The 13,646-nt window shown below is 41.6% G+C and overlaps 1 protein-coding gene across 1 annotated transcript in view; it reads right to left on the reverse strand.

The window, feature by feature from the left end:
• The window catches only part of TSPAN5 (tetraspanin 5), a 163,732-nt gene that overhangs the window by 24,357 nt on the left and 125,729 nt on the right, over positions 1–13,646 (reverse strand). Inside the window, exon 2 of the mRNA XM_081051189.1 lies at positions 5,437–5,487. Coding sequence (XP_080907315.1) covers positions 5,437–5,487 — 51 coding nt within the window. The remainder of the gene's footprint in view (positions 1–5,436; positions 5,488–13,646) is intronic.

Below are 13,646 nucleotides of genomic sequence, written 5' to 3' on the forward strand. Positions count from 1 at the left end.
AGAGAGTGCAAAGGCCCAGGTGGTGACTTATGTTTGAGAATTTGGAGGAATAACAAGATGAGTTGGGTCTAGCATGCAGCAGGAGAGGGCACAGTGTGGAAAATAAGGTCCCAGCAGTAATGGGGCACCAGCTACTGCTTTGAGTTAGGTAATAAACTCATTGGAGGGTTTGCAGCAGGGAAGTGATAGAATCTGTCTTAACTTTTAAAAGGATCACTCTGGTTGCTGCGTGGCAATGGGTGTGAGGTGGTAGTGGGTCTCAAGAGCAGAGGCAGGGAAATTAAAGCATTCTGCACTAATGCAAGCAAGATGTGGTGGCAGTTTAGACCAGCATATAACAGTGGAAATTAGATTCTGAAAACAGTTTCACAGCAAAGCTGACGGTATTTGCTGATAGACTGAATGTGGTAGGAGAGAAAAGAAAGAAGGGTGTCAAGAACACCAGAGCAAGTGGAAAGACATAGTTGCTATTTACTGCAATTGGGAAACACAGGTTTGGGAAGGAAGGGCAGGGGGAGTTAGGAGTTTTGTTTTGGATTGTTAAGTGTCAGAAGCCCATTGGGCATTTAAATGGAGATGCTAGAGAGGCCACTGGTCTATACAAGTCTGGTGTTTAGACAAGGTCAGGAGCAAAAATCTAAATTGGAAGTCATCAGTGTCAGAATGCATTTAAAGCCCCAAGCCTGGATGAGCTATCCTAGAGCATTAGTTAAGGTAGAGAAGAAGTCCCAGGACCTTAACCTGGGTAGCTCCAAAATTTAGAGGTCAGAGAGGTGAGCTGGAATTAGCAAACCAGAGTGAGAAGGCACTATCTGTGAGGGAGGAAAACCGGCAGTACGTGATATCTTAGAAGCCAACTGAGGAAAGTGTTTCTAGAAGGGAGGAATGATAAACCATGCCTAGTATTTGCTTTACTAATAAGATTTTCTGAGTACCTGGATGAGAAAACCCAGCTGGGTTCACTAAGTAAAAGATTTCTAAGTCCCTAGTCTGGTTAGTCAGAGATTTAAAAAAAAGGATATAGTCTACCTACAAAGACAAAATGCAGAAAAAAAGTCTGATGTAATGACAAGTAGATGGATCAGAAATTGCTTGACTGATGACACCCAAGGGCACACGTAAGTGAATAAATGTCAGCCCCAAAGGAAATTTCTAGTGACATGTTATTGGGCTCTGTCCTTGGCCTGCTCAACATATCAGTGGCTTGGATCAGTGATAACTAAACTTGACTGCAGTCAGAGTAATCTCAGAGGCTTATGAAAATAGAGCATCCCGGTATCCACCCAGACCTACTGAATCAGAATGTTCTCCGTGGTAGCACTGGGGCAAGAATCTAAAGCAAGGCCTGAGCAGAAGAAGGAATTGAGGCAGGAAGTTGATCAAAATGTACAGTTCAAACCAAGCCGGGTGGAATGGGGAACATGCTGGATGACAGCTGCATTTGACTCTGGATGGGGTACACCTACTGGGATCTGAGATCAACTTGAGCTCTCAGTGACCAACAGTGGGATCTCAAGATGGGCTGACAGATGGGAGAAGGGTCACAATACAGCCATACGCTCTATGTCCCCTAAAGCACCCTGTCAGTGGTACAGAGCAGACAACTAGAGAGAGGTCAGAAGAGCATGACTAAGATGCAGAAGGGACTCCACCCAAAGAGAAACAGAAGTTTAGCCAAGAAACTCAGAAGGAACCAGGACTCCACCCTGAATTCCCCAAGGGGCCAACATGTACAAGGATTTACTCTGTGGGATCCAATAGGGAAGAGCCACAATCAATGAGTGAAAACTACTAGGACATGATTGTACTTTGGTGGAAGGCAGGTCTTTTCAACAACAGTAAGAGTAACCCAAGAAAATGAAAGTGGAGAGTACTTTGCCAAAGGAATTGTCAAACTTGTGTACACTCCAAATTAACGTTCACCGCAACGTTTTATTTTATATATATATATGTATACATTTTACAGGTATATGCATACCCTTCCTAGACTGTAAATCCCCTGAGGAATTACATCCCCAGAGTCCACCACGAGCCCTGTCGCATGTTATATGCTCAGTAAATGTTATTTGAATGAATGAGTTGATCGGGGCTGGATGCCATCAAGCGCATTGTACCACTGCCAATCACGCTACATAATTTTGATATTCCTTCTAAAACAGCAGATCCTATGATTTCTGAAAAACTGCACATAAACCAATTTTCCCTGGAGACACAATCATCCTTTGCATCTTTACAGTTAATTTCGAATTTAAATAAAATGAATTCTTTAATTATTATGTATAATAGTCAACAATAATATTAGCCCTAGGTTTAAAACTCAGCCTGGCAGTAAGCAAATGTGAGGGGTAACCATTTTGCCTCCAATGTTTCTGTACTCCCCATAGAAATGTCTACTAAGGGAAATCTGATCCTTCCAGCAGTGACCCAGTTTGGAGACTTACCCTCTAGGCCTCCTTTCAAGTAAATGTCACCGCATCTCTCCATTGGGGGGATTTATTGATTCATGCACTGGAGTTATTGGCCCAGCAGGTGGATGTTACCCACCACCTTTGGCCAGCTCAAAACGTCATCCCATCAGAGGCCTGCTCTAGCTTAAAAGTTAACCCAAAGGGTTTCAGTAGAACAGCTTTTGCTCTTACCAAGGCAATCAATGCACATCACATCCTCCTTAAGAGACCCCAAAACAAAACCATTTCTCCAGTCCATGAATCACTGCCCGGAACTCTCCTAAAATCTGAGGCAGCTTCCAAAGCCACCATTCTGCACTTGTCCCCATGTAGGAGTTGACATGCTATGATCATCCATCCAGGGGAGGCAGCCATGTCTCTAAGAAACATTTGCTTCATACCAGGCAATATCTTGGGGGGCCATCTCATTGAAATTTCACAACAATCCTATGAGGTGATACTAGTGTCCCCATTGCACAAAAGAGCAAAAGGCATCACACAGAAGTTAACAGAGTTGTCCAAAGTCACACAGATTGTACATGGAGGAGCCACTATTTGAACTCAGTACTGCTCACAACCGCAAAGCTGTGTTCTTTTTCCACACAGCATGCAGAGTGATCTTAAAACAAAAGGATACTCCCTTATCAAAATGCCCTGGTGACGTCCTCATATCCAAATTTCTACAGGACCCAGTAAGCTCGAGCCTCTGCCTGCCTCTCTAGCCACACCCCTCCTTCTTCTTGCCCGTGCTCTCTCCCTTCCAGTCCTACTGGCCTTCCTGTTATTCCTAGGAATCACCAAGTCCCCGACTCAGGGCTGTGACACTTGCTATTTCTTCTGCATGGAGTGCTGTTCTCCCAGACCTCCAGCGAGATCCCTCTTGCTTCTCCCAGGTCTCTGCTCAGGGAGGCTGTTCCCAATTGGCTGATCTAAAGAGACCTGTTCTCCCGCCACTCTCTAGCCCTGATCCTACACCGAATGTTCCAGCAGCACTCATCAATGCCTGGGTGCATATACTTGGCGAGTTAACTACTTATTGTCAGTGCACGATTAGAATGCAAGCTTCCCAGGGCAAGGACTCTGCATCATTCAATGCTGCATCCCCAAGCCCAGGGCCCACCAAATAGTCAGTGCAAACCAAATAGGGTTGCTGCATGTGCGCTACTCTCTGCCACTTCCATTTGGTCCCTATGCACAGAGTTTGGCTACACAGTAGCTGGGTGACCTTAACCAAGTGACTTCAGCTCTCCAGAGAAACTTTCCACTAACTGATAGTGGCCCTGACAAAGAAGGGACTGCTATTTGATCCCTCCCTAAAGACCGCATCATTCCCTTGCTCTGATATTTGTGCGACACTGCTGGTTTTAGAATTTTGTGATTTTATCAAAGAGGAGACATTTGGGGCAACTGTTGAAACAAAAAGATAATTATATTTCACAAAGAGGGGGAAAAAGCCTTCAAAACAACCAATTGTCTGTTTATTGCTAGAATAGACAATTCGTTCATTTAATGCCTTCCAGCATCTTTTCAAAGCAGATAAAAATGGACTTATTAAAGAAAAGTTATAAAAAGCTGTGTTATCTGGCATTGAACCAACCAGAGGGCTTCTAAAAGTGGAATTTCTGAGATTCCACCAATACAAATCTCCAAGCTTACAAGGAGATCAAGGCAGGAGCTAATCATAATCCAAGAGAAGACCAGTATTTAACATAAAAGTTTCTAGAGATAAAATTATCTCTGTTTTAGGAACCTAATTTGTCTCCATATGTAATCACTGCCCTGCCTCATAACGTTGCTGGAAAGTGGTTCATTTTCCGTAAAGTATTTTACATTCTGTAGAAGTATTCTGCAAATAAACAGAGGGTGGTTCACTCCAAAACTCAGGATTCACTTTGAGTTTTATTTGATTCAGTCTATCTGAACCTTGTTTTAATTGTGGAATCTCCTACTGGCATGTAAAACACTTTAGTTTGCTGGACTTTCTTAGTTTTTCTCTCCTTTCTTAATACACATAAGACTTCAAAGAAACTCTTGGATTCTGGCTGTGGTCAAACTCAAAGGGTGAAATACCACAGAGATAAGAGAACAATCTTCTGGGAAAATTTAAGCCTCTATCCATCCATTCTCTCACTCTCACAAGGTGGGAGATGATAAAGCTTTACTGTGTAGCCAAATACCAAGACAGATAAAATGCTGCCAATGATTTCACTTCCAAAGAAGGGAGAAGAAAGGAGTTTGTATTCATTTTTGAATTCCAGTGCATGGCCTCAGTTAGGGATGTTGTAGAGAAAAAAATTAAAAAGTGAGGATAGGAAGTAAAGTGAAGGAATGGACACAGGGCAGGGGTGTCCAGAACACTGCATCTTCACCGTACCCTAGACTATGTGGCTTCCTATTTCCAGATATTTCCTTTTACTATACTGTATTTGATCATAACTTATGAATATTCCTAAATGCTTTTAATTAGAAGACAAGTATTCACATTCACATTAATGGTAAGTTTATCTGATATTCAAACACAAATTATATCCAGCTTCCTTCATAGGACATGCTCACAGCTTATCACATAATGCTCACACTGAAAAAATCATATTTATGGCTTGAGCAATCTTCCAAAAGGTTAAAAAAAAATTAAGAAAAAAGGCTACAGTTAGTGGGTTAGTGATATTTATAAGCACCACTGAAATTCTTGTGCCAGAGTGAGGAAATGTTCCATGGGGACATATATCTCGGAGTAACCGATAAAATCCCAATACATGTTCTGTTGTGCACATGCATTGTTACTTCTATAATTATTTTGATATGGCGACCAATTTAGGTACCATTCCTAAAGAGTCTGAAATATGACATTACCTTCCAAGAACACTTTCATTAAAGAACCATGTTTGTTTGTACTCCGCAGTTTCAAAGAGAAAAAAGAGATAACATATAGTATCATGTGCAGACTCTAACAACCCAAGTGTGTGCATTTTCATGATAGTCAACTTACTTTTTCATTCCACGCCCACAGTCCAATTCCAAGAAATGCAATTCCCAAAAACTGAAAGAAAGAGAGAAAGCAGTATAAGCATAAGAGTAAACAACATGCTTTTACTAATGCAAATTAGAAAGTTTTCAATCAATTCTTTTGATACTTTACCTGGCTGAGAAATAGTTTTCTCTAAAATCTGAGTAACCATCTTTAACAGAAAAAAAAAAAAGAAAATACCAGAATCCATCTTGATTAAAGTTATGGTAGCATTAAGGAGGATGGGGAAAAGAAAAAAAAAGAAAAGAAAAAGTGTATACACACACACACACACACACACACACACACACAAGGACTATTATTCAGCCTTAAAAAAGAAGGAAATCCTGCCATTTGTGACAACATGGATGAACCTGGAGGGCATTATGCTAAGTGAAATAAGCCAGAGAAAAGATAAATAACACATTGTATCACTTACGTGTGGAATCTAAAAATAAATAAGTCGAACTCATAGAAATAGAAAGTAGAAAAGTGGTTGCCAGGGATGGGGGAATAAGGGGTGATTTGTCAACGGGTACAAACTTTCAGTTATAAGATGAATGTGAGGTTCTAAGGTATGATATGGTGACTATAGTTGATAACAACGTATTGTATAATTAAAATTTGCGAAAAGAGTAAAACTTAAATGTTCCTACAAAAAAAGAAGGTAAATATGTGACGTGATGGGCGTGTTAATTAAATGGAGGGGAATACTTTCACTATATATGTATTATGTTGTACCCTTTAAATACCTTATAATCTTATTTGTCAATTATACCTCAATAAAGCTGAAAATATAAATGAAATTTTTTAACTGAAAAAAGGGTTGGGGACCTGTAGGTACTTAGAAGTCATTTAGATTATGAAGAATAATAAGTAGGTAAAGTCTTGAATAAAATCAAAGCCATCGATAATGTTTAATGCAGCTTTTTAGGGCACAAAAGGAAACAGTGCATGCCCCCATACATCTAAGCCTGGTGTTCACTAGAAAATGGAAAACCAGGGGCATGAATTTAGTAGAGCTGGCGATTCTATCTTTACCATCAAGCCATTATAAATGGGCCAGGTCAAAGAGGGCATTCAAAAACCCCTGACTGTCCCCCAACAAGCTCTTTCTCATTCCTTCAAAAGGTAATGTGAGTTTCATCAAGTTCAATGTGACCCAAAGAAAATTCCTGATTCTCTGTTTTTCAGAAATTTCAATTACTTATATTGGAATTGAGGGGGCTTCCAAAAGATGGCCTGGTCTCAACTCAGTGCCATAATTTCATGTATAACATGGAGCACACAAATAACACAAGACTGAGTTACAGAGAACACAAAACGAACTCAACCTCAAGGCAGAGGTGCTTCTCATACTTAACTATGGATCTCAAGGGCAGAGCTCAAGTGTGGGGTAGGGGTAGGGGGGTCAGAGGGGTGGTGGGATGGGAGCATGTTGGTAACCAGGGGGCTTTCCAATTTAATTAGTTCTCACTGTATTCCATCTTCTCTAAGGTACACATTCTCCCCACACACACATATTTTAACATCTTAGAAATTGGGACGTGTCTTAAAAACTGATGGTATCTCAGTTTTTTACCCCTTGATTGTACCAAAAATAATACTGTGTCTTATAATCAAGTGTCACAGGTTTAATGACACATTGTACAGCGCTATCCACCCACTAAGAACTCAGTGATTAAGACCGGGTGTAATTGGCCATGAGGAAAGACTCATCTTACTCATCTTCATTATCAGTAGCAACTCTAAATTTCCTTTCCAAACCCTGAAGTGAAAAGGGAGTGGGCAGGTTGACGAGCAGACGCAGTCTGACAACAGCAGTTCACGCTGTTTATTTTACCAACATCTTGATTAAGTTACATGTCAGGATAGCTGTCCACCGAGAGCAGTGTATGGAGGCAACAAGAGTGAGGGTGGCCATTCTTTCCAGTTTCAGGGAAATCTGAGAACTGTCCACCTGGCGAAGTCTTCACCATTTGTTGTGGAGAGTGACATTTTGTAGGCATGAGCCAATAAATCCGACAAGGGCTGGGAAAACAGCAAGAGCAGAGAGAAGAGGAAACTGAAAAAAAACACCAACAATTGACTGCCCTGAACATGTGGTGGTGTTTTTGAAAGTAGAACTTCCCAAATCTCCCGGCAATGATCCGACATGGCAGAAAGAGTATGCGATCCTTCCAAGCCCCTCTACAGAAAAGCTTCAGCATGTCCTTTGTTTGGCAAAAACTGAAGACCCCTTTATTCCTGCTTTTGCCCTTAGGGGTTTGAGAAGTGTTTGGAAACATTTCTTGTTTTCAACAACCCAACAGAAAAACTATAGTCAGCCCCTCCCCTCTACTGCCCTGGTCAGAGTGCTGTTTCACTTTACATTTCCAACCCCAAACAACAAATATACCAGTCCCCCAAATGACTCAAAGGTACTTGGGACTCTAGTATAAAAATGAAGCAGTTCAGCATGTTACTCGCATTGATAGATCCTAGGCACAATCGGGTACCAGGTGACAAGTAAACACATGGGATCCCATCAGACCTAGAAATCACTGGGCGCTTCACTTCACACACATTGACATCAAACTCGGCCCAGTGAAATGCCTGCCTTTCTAATGCTAAAGCTCTGTGCGGACAAATGCTCGATCATCTCCCCTGATGCAGTATTTAATCAGTGTCACCACAACATGCATGCGATGTTGTGACAGAGGACATCGTGGTCAGCTGTCCCTCTTGCAGCTGAAGAGGAGGGACATGTCACTGCTGAGGGCCCTGCCGAATTGCTACCATTTATTTCTCTATATGACTCTCCAGGCACTGTGTTCCATGGTCTGTAGGCAGTATCTCTCTTAAGCATCACAAGTTTGATTTAAAATAAGCACTATTATTAACCACATTTTAAGAAACAGAAAAATGAGGCTCACAGAGGCAAAAAGCTTCTCAATGGAGAAGCAGAAATTTGAACCAAGAGGAGTCTAACATCGACGTATATGTTCTTACCACTCCTGATAAATTCCCATGCCCCCCATGAGACAGGAAATTGAGGCATTCACGTTAGAATTATATTGGGATAAGACCAGAACATCATATATTCCCTCTCCAGGAAGCAAAGGGAAGTGGAAGAGGTAGAAAGAGATGAAAACCTTGCCTTTACATATGAACTGGTTGAAGAACAGAAATGTCCCATGTTAGAGTCAGCAATGGAAGGAAGTATAATAGAAAAGAGAAATTCCATGATGGGTCAACATTTTCTTCTTTGTATCAAGTTTCCCCTCTCCTCCTGGAACTTTGAAAATCCCTTTTTTTTTTTTTTTCACGAATCATATAAATGGATTGGGAACCAATAGTTTTCCACAAAAAGGAGAGAGAAAAAAAAATGGAATTTAAAGAAGACTCACAGACAACGCCTTTATAGTCTTGCTCCAGTATTTCCTGCTTTAACTGTGACTTTCCAAACAAGGGTTTAAGAATTTGGAGAAATAACAGTGGATTTAAAGTCAAGGAAAGCACTCAATACCTAAGCAAGCAAGTGGTGCAGGGCTGGGGCCTCAGCTTGCACATACCTTCCGGGCTACGTCACTAGCAAATGTCCTCCCAATTACTCTCAGCCCATATGTTTTGTTTTAAAATCAAGTTGTTCCAGCTCCAAATAATTAAACAGAGAAGAGCCAAAAAACAGAGACAGGCACGCAGCACTCGAGGCACACTGAGTTTCCCCTTCCCACCTTCCAAAGAAAAGATGACCATAAACCACCAAACTGACCTCATTGAAACCCAGAGGCCAACTTACAGGGAACAGCTGAGAACACTTAAAGTCAACGCTCTATTCCTTTGAAATAGAACCAAAAACAAATCTGAGGCATCTTGTCACATGGCAATGTATGCAAACATGCAATACAAATGTTTGTCCACCCAATTTTTGATGTTTTAAAATGTATAATAATCATTTTGCCAACATTTGTTGAATGCTAATCATGAATTAGGTACTGCGTTTTATATGAATTAGCTAAAACAGCACTGCCAAATACAGAAGCCCCTAGCTACTGAGCAACTGAAAGGTGGCTAGTTCAAACTGAGATGTGCTCATAAGTGTAAAATATACGAGGTCTGACAATTAAGTTTGTGAACTTATTGCAAATGATGTTGCTAACCCTTTTTTTGATATCAGAGAGATGATTCATTATGAATTTGTACCAACTGGACAAATAGTTAACCAACTTTACTATTTGGAAGTGCTGAAAAGGCTGTGTAAAAATGTTAGATGACCTGAACTTTTCTCCAACAATTCATGGCTCTTGCATCATGACAATGCACCAGCTCACATGGCCCTGTCTGTGAGGGAGTTTTTAGCCAGTAAACAAATACTGTATTGGAACACCCTCCCTACTCACCTGATCTGGCTCCCAGTGACTTCTTTGTTTACCAGAAGATAAAGGAAATACTGAAAGGAAGACATTTTGATGACATTCAGAACATCAAGGGTAATATGACAACAGCTCTGATGGCCATTCCAGAAAGAGTTTCAAAATTGCTTTGAAGGGTGGACTAGGCGCTGGCATCAGTGCACAGCTTCCCAAGGGGAGTACTTCGAAGGTGACTATAGTAATATTCAGCAATGACGTATGTAGCACTTTTTGTAGGGTGAGTTTGTGAACTTAATAGTCAGATCTTTGTACACTGGACTTTAAAGATTTAATATAAATAAAAAGGTTGTAAAATATCTCATTAATAATTGTTTTATTATTGATTACATGTTGAAATGATAATACTTTAGATATACTGGGGTAAATAAGACACATTGAAATTAATTTCTCTTGTTTCATTTTACTTTTTTAAATACAGCTAGTGGAACACTTAAATGGTATATGTGGCTTGCACTATGTTACTATTGAATGATGCTGCTCTAAAGTATCCCATAACAATCCCATGCTATAGGTCCTGATATCCCAATTTTATAGATAAGGAGATGGAACTGAGACTATTTAGAAGAACGAGTTAAACTGACATTTTCAGTCATGACTGGATATGGTGAAGAAGGGTCATGGGGGAAAGAGAGGGAGGTATCCAGAATAATATCTGTGATTCCAGGATCTTCTACATGGATGGCTCCTAAAAATCCATCTTATTTCTTTTCTGACAGAAATAACTCTCAGGGACTATTTTATAACTAACTTGAGACCTACTCAAGTAGGTCTACTCGGGGGCAGTTCTTTTGTGAGTATTTTGGCTGCTATCTGAATTCTCTTTGAAGCAAATTTCAGTTTGCATACTTTTAAAAAATAAATTATTTAAAATCAGGGGGCAATCCAAAATGGTGGCATCGATAAGCACTGTGCCTGCTTCCTTCTGTGAACACATTAAAATTACAATTAAATTATAGAACAATCAACATGTAGAACCATCTGAAGTCTAGCTGAGCAGAAGTTTTATAACTAAGTAAATAAAGTAGAAGCCATGTCAAGAATGATAGGGGGTGCCAAGACGCAAAACAGTCTGTCCCCCAAACCTCCGTGTGGAGTTTGAGAATCAGGAGAGATATCTCTGCCACAGAGGTTCCCCCTGGAGAAGGGAGGGACCACAGTCCCACACTAGGCTTCCCAGGCCAGAGTACTGGTTCCAGGAAGAGGAGTCCCCACAACATCTGGCACAAATGGCTGTGAAAAACAGTGAGGATTCTGACCATCCTAGTGGGACAGAGGCTGTCAGAAACCCAGACGTTCTCTTAAAGGGCCTGTACTCAGACCCACTCCTCGCAGGTACTCACCCTGGGCTTTCTCAGAGGAATGGTGACTTGGTTGGGGTTGGAATTGGAGGCATATGGGGGGCAGACTGAGGTGTGTGGCTTTGGGGTAAGGGCTGGAAGACTGTCACCACTTCCCTGTGTGGGGTCCCCCTCTCATGCAGCCAGCCTGTAGGCGCCATCTTTCCTGTGTTGAGCCCTTCCCCACATAAACAAATTTGAATCTGATGGGTCTGGTGAGCTCTGCTGGGTCCCCCCGCCCCCTGCAAATTCCCCCAATATTGGAGGCACTTTCTAGGAGAGCAGCCATCCCCACAGCATTGCACTCTTTCTTGGAAAACTAACAAAGTCCACAGGCCCCAGGCAAGTGGTGACTGGCCTCAGTGTGCTCTGAGACTTCTGCCAAGTAGCTCCAGACACCAAACCAGAATCTATGTTAACTTGGTAAACACAATGTCTCCAATTCTAGTGATTCCTTGAGACCCTGCCTCACCCAACTTGCATACTGCATGAGCCTTTATCAGTGGCTGAACCTAAAGGGAGCCAGCAGGTGGCATCAGGCCTTGGGGTATCCTGGCTTTTTTGCAGAGCTACCCCAGGCCCGGTACTAATGGCAGCCACCTTCAGTTCACAGCATGGCCTCTCCCACGTGCCTTCAGATTTAGCACAGGCAGTGAACAACCATGGATCTTTTTGTAGCTCCTACTAGCTCCCAGCCAGTCACAGGCAATGGGTGACCTGGACCTGCACCAGAGCCCATCCCAAGAGGCCTCAGAACCCACACACTTGGAGGTGGGCTTCAAACCACAATAGAGCACCACTCAATTAGCCCCAAAAGTGAAACACACAAAGGGCAGTCTCAACAGGCACCAAAGCCCACTGGGGCAACCCCACTCCGTGGGGTAAGCCCCCTGCACAGCAGCCTGGAAGATGTGGATGTGGCCAAACCCCAAGACAGTCATCAGTCCCACCCACTGATGTGCCAATAGCAATCAAGGCTCTACTATAACATAAGGGCATACATAACCCACACTAGGGACACTCCTGGAGCAGGTGACCAGGGCGACTGTGCCCCTGGGCCCCACAGGGAACATACTACATAAGGTTACCCAGCCAAGATTGGAAAACATAACAGATCTATCTAATACATAGAAACAAACACAGAGAGGTAACCAAAATGAGGAAACAAAGAAATACATCCCAAATAAAAGAACAGAAGAAAAATCCAGAAAAAGAATTAAATGAAATGGAGGCAAGCAACCTATCAGATACAGAGTTCAAAACAGCATTATAAGGATACTCAAGGAACTTAGTGAGAACTTCAACAAAGAGACAGCAAGGGGGATAAAAAGGACATAGAAACCATAAAAAAGAACCAGTCAGAAGTGAAGAGTACAGTAACTGCAATGAAGAATGCACTAGAAGGAATCACCAGCAGACTAAATGAAGCCGAGGATCCAGTCAGCAATTTGGAAGACAAGGTAGCAGTAACACCCAATTGGAACAGCAAAAAGAAAAAAGAATTTAAAAAAAATGAGAAGAGTTTAAAGGACCTCTGGGACAACATCAAGCGTTATAAGAGCATTCTTATCACAGGGGTACCAGAAGGAGAAGAGAGAAAGCAAGGGACTGAGAACCTACTTGAAGAAATAATGCCTGTTAACTTTCCTAACCTGGAGAAGGAAATAGACACACAAGTTCAGGAAGTGCAGACAGTCCCAACAAGATGAACCCACAAAAGACCACACAAAGACATTACAATTAAAATAGCAATGGTTAAAGACAAAGAGAGAATCCTAAAAGCAGCAAGAGAAAGGCAACTAGTAACTTATAAGGGAGCTCCCATAAGACTGTCAGCTGATTTCTCAACAGAAACTTTGTAGGCCAGAAGAGATTGGCACGAAATATTCAATGCGATGAAAAGCTAGGACCTACCCAAGACTACTCTACCCAGCAAAGCCATCATTTAAAATCGAAAAACAGATAACGAGTTTCCCAGACAAGAAAAAGCTAAAGGAGTTCCTCACCAAACTAGTATTACAAGGAATCTAGGGGGACTTCTTTAAGGCAGGAAAAATAATAATAATAATGAATAAAATTATGACTAAGAAAATGGCAATAACTACATATCTATCAACAATTACTTTCAATGTAAATGGAATAAAAGCTCCAACCAAAGGGCACAGGAGAGCGGGGTGACTGTTTAGCTCAGTTGTTTAGAGCATGGTGCTAATAATACCAAGGTTGCCAGTTCGATCCCCTCATGGGCCGCTGTGAGCTGTGCCCTCCTTCAAAAAAAAAAAAAAAGGGCATAGGAGGGCTGAATGGATAGGAAGACAAAACCCTTACATATGCTGACTCACTTCAGATTGAAAGACACACACAGACTGAAAGTAAAGAGATGGGAAAAGTTATTTTATGAAAATGGAAATGAAAAAAAAAAAAAGGAGTTGCAATAACA

Source organism: Rhinolophus hipposideros, assembly GCF_964194185.1.
Source record: "Rhinolophus hipposideros genome assembly, chromosome: 1".
Lineage (NCBI taxonomy): Eukaryota > Metazoa > Chordata > Mammalia > Chiroptera > Rhinolophidae > Rhinolophus > Rhinolophus hipposideros.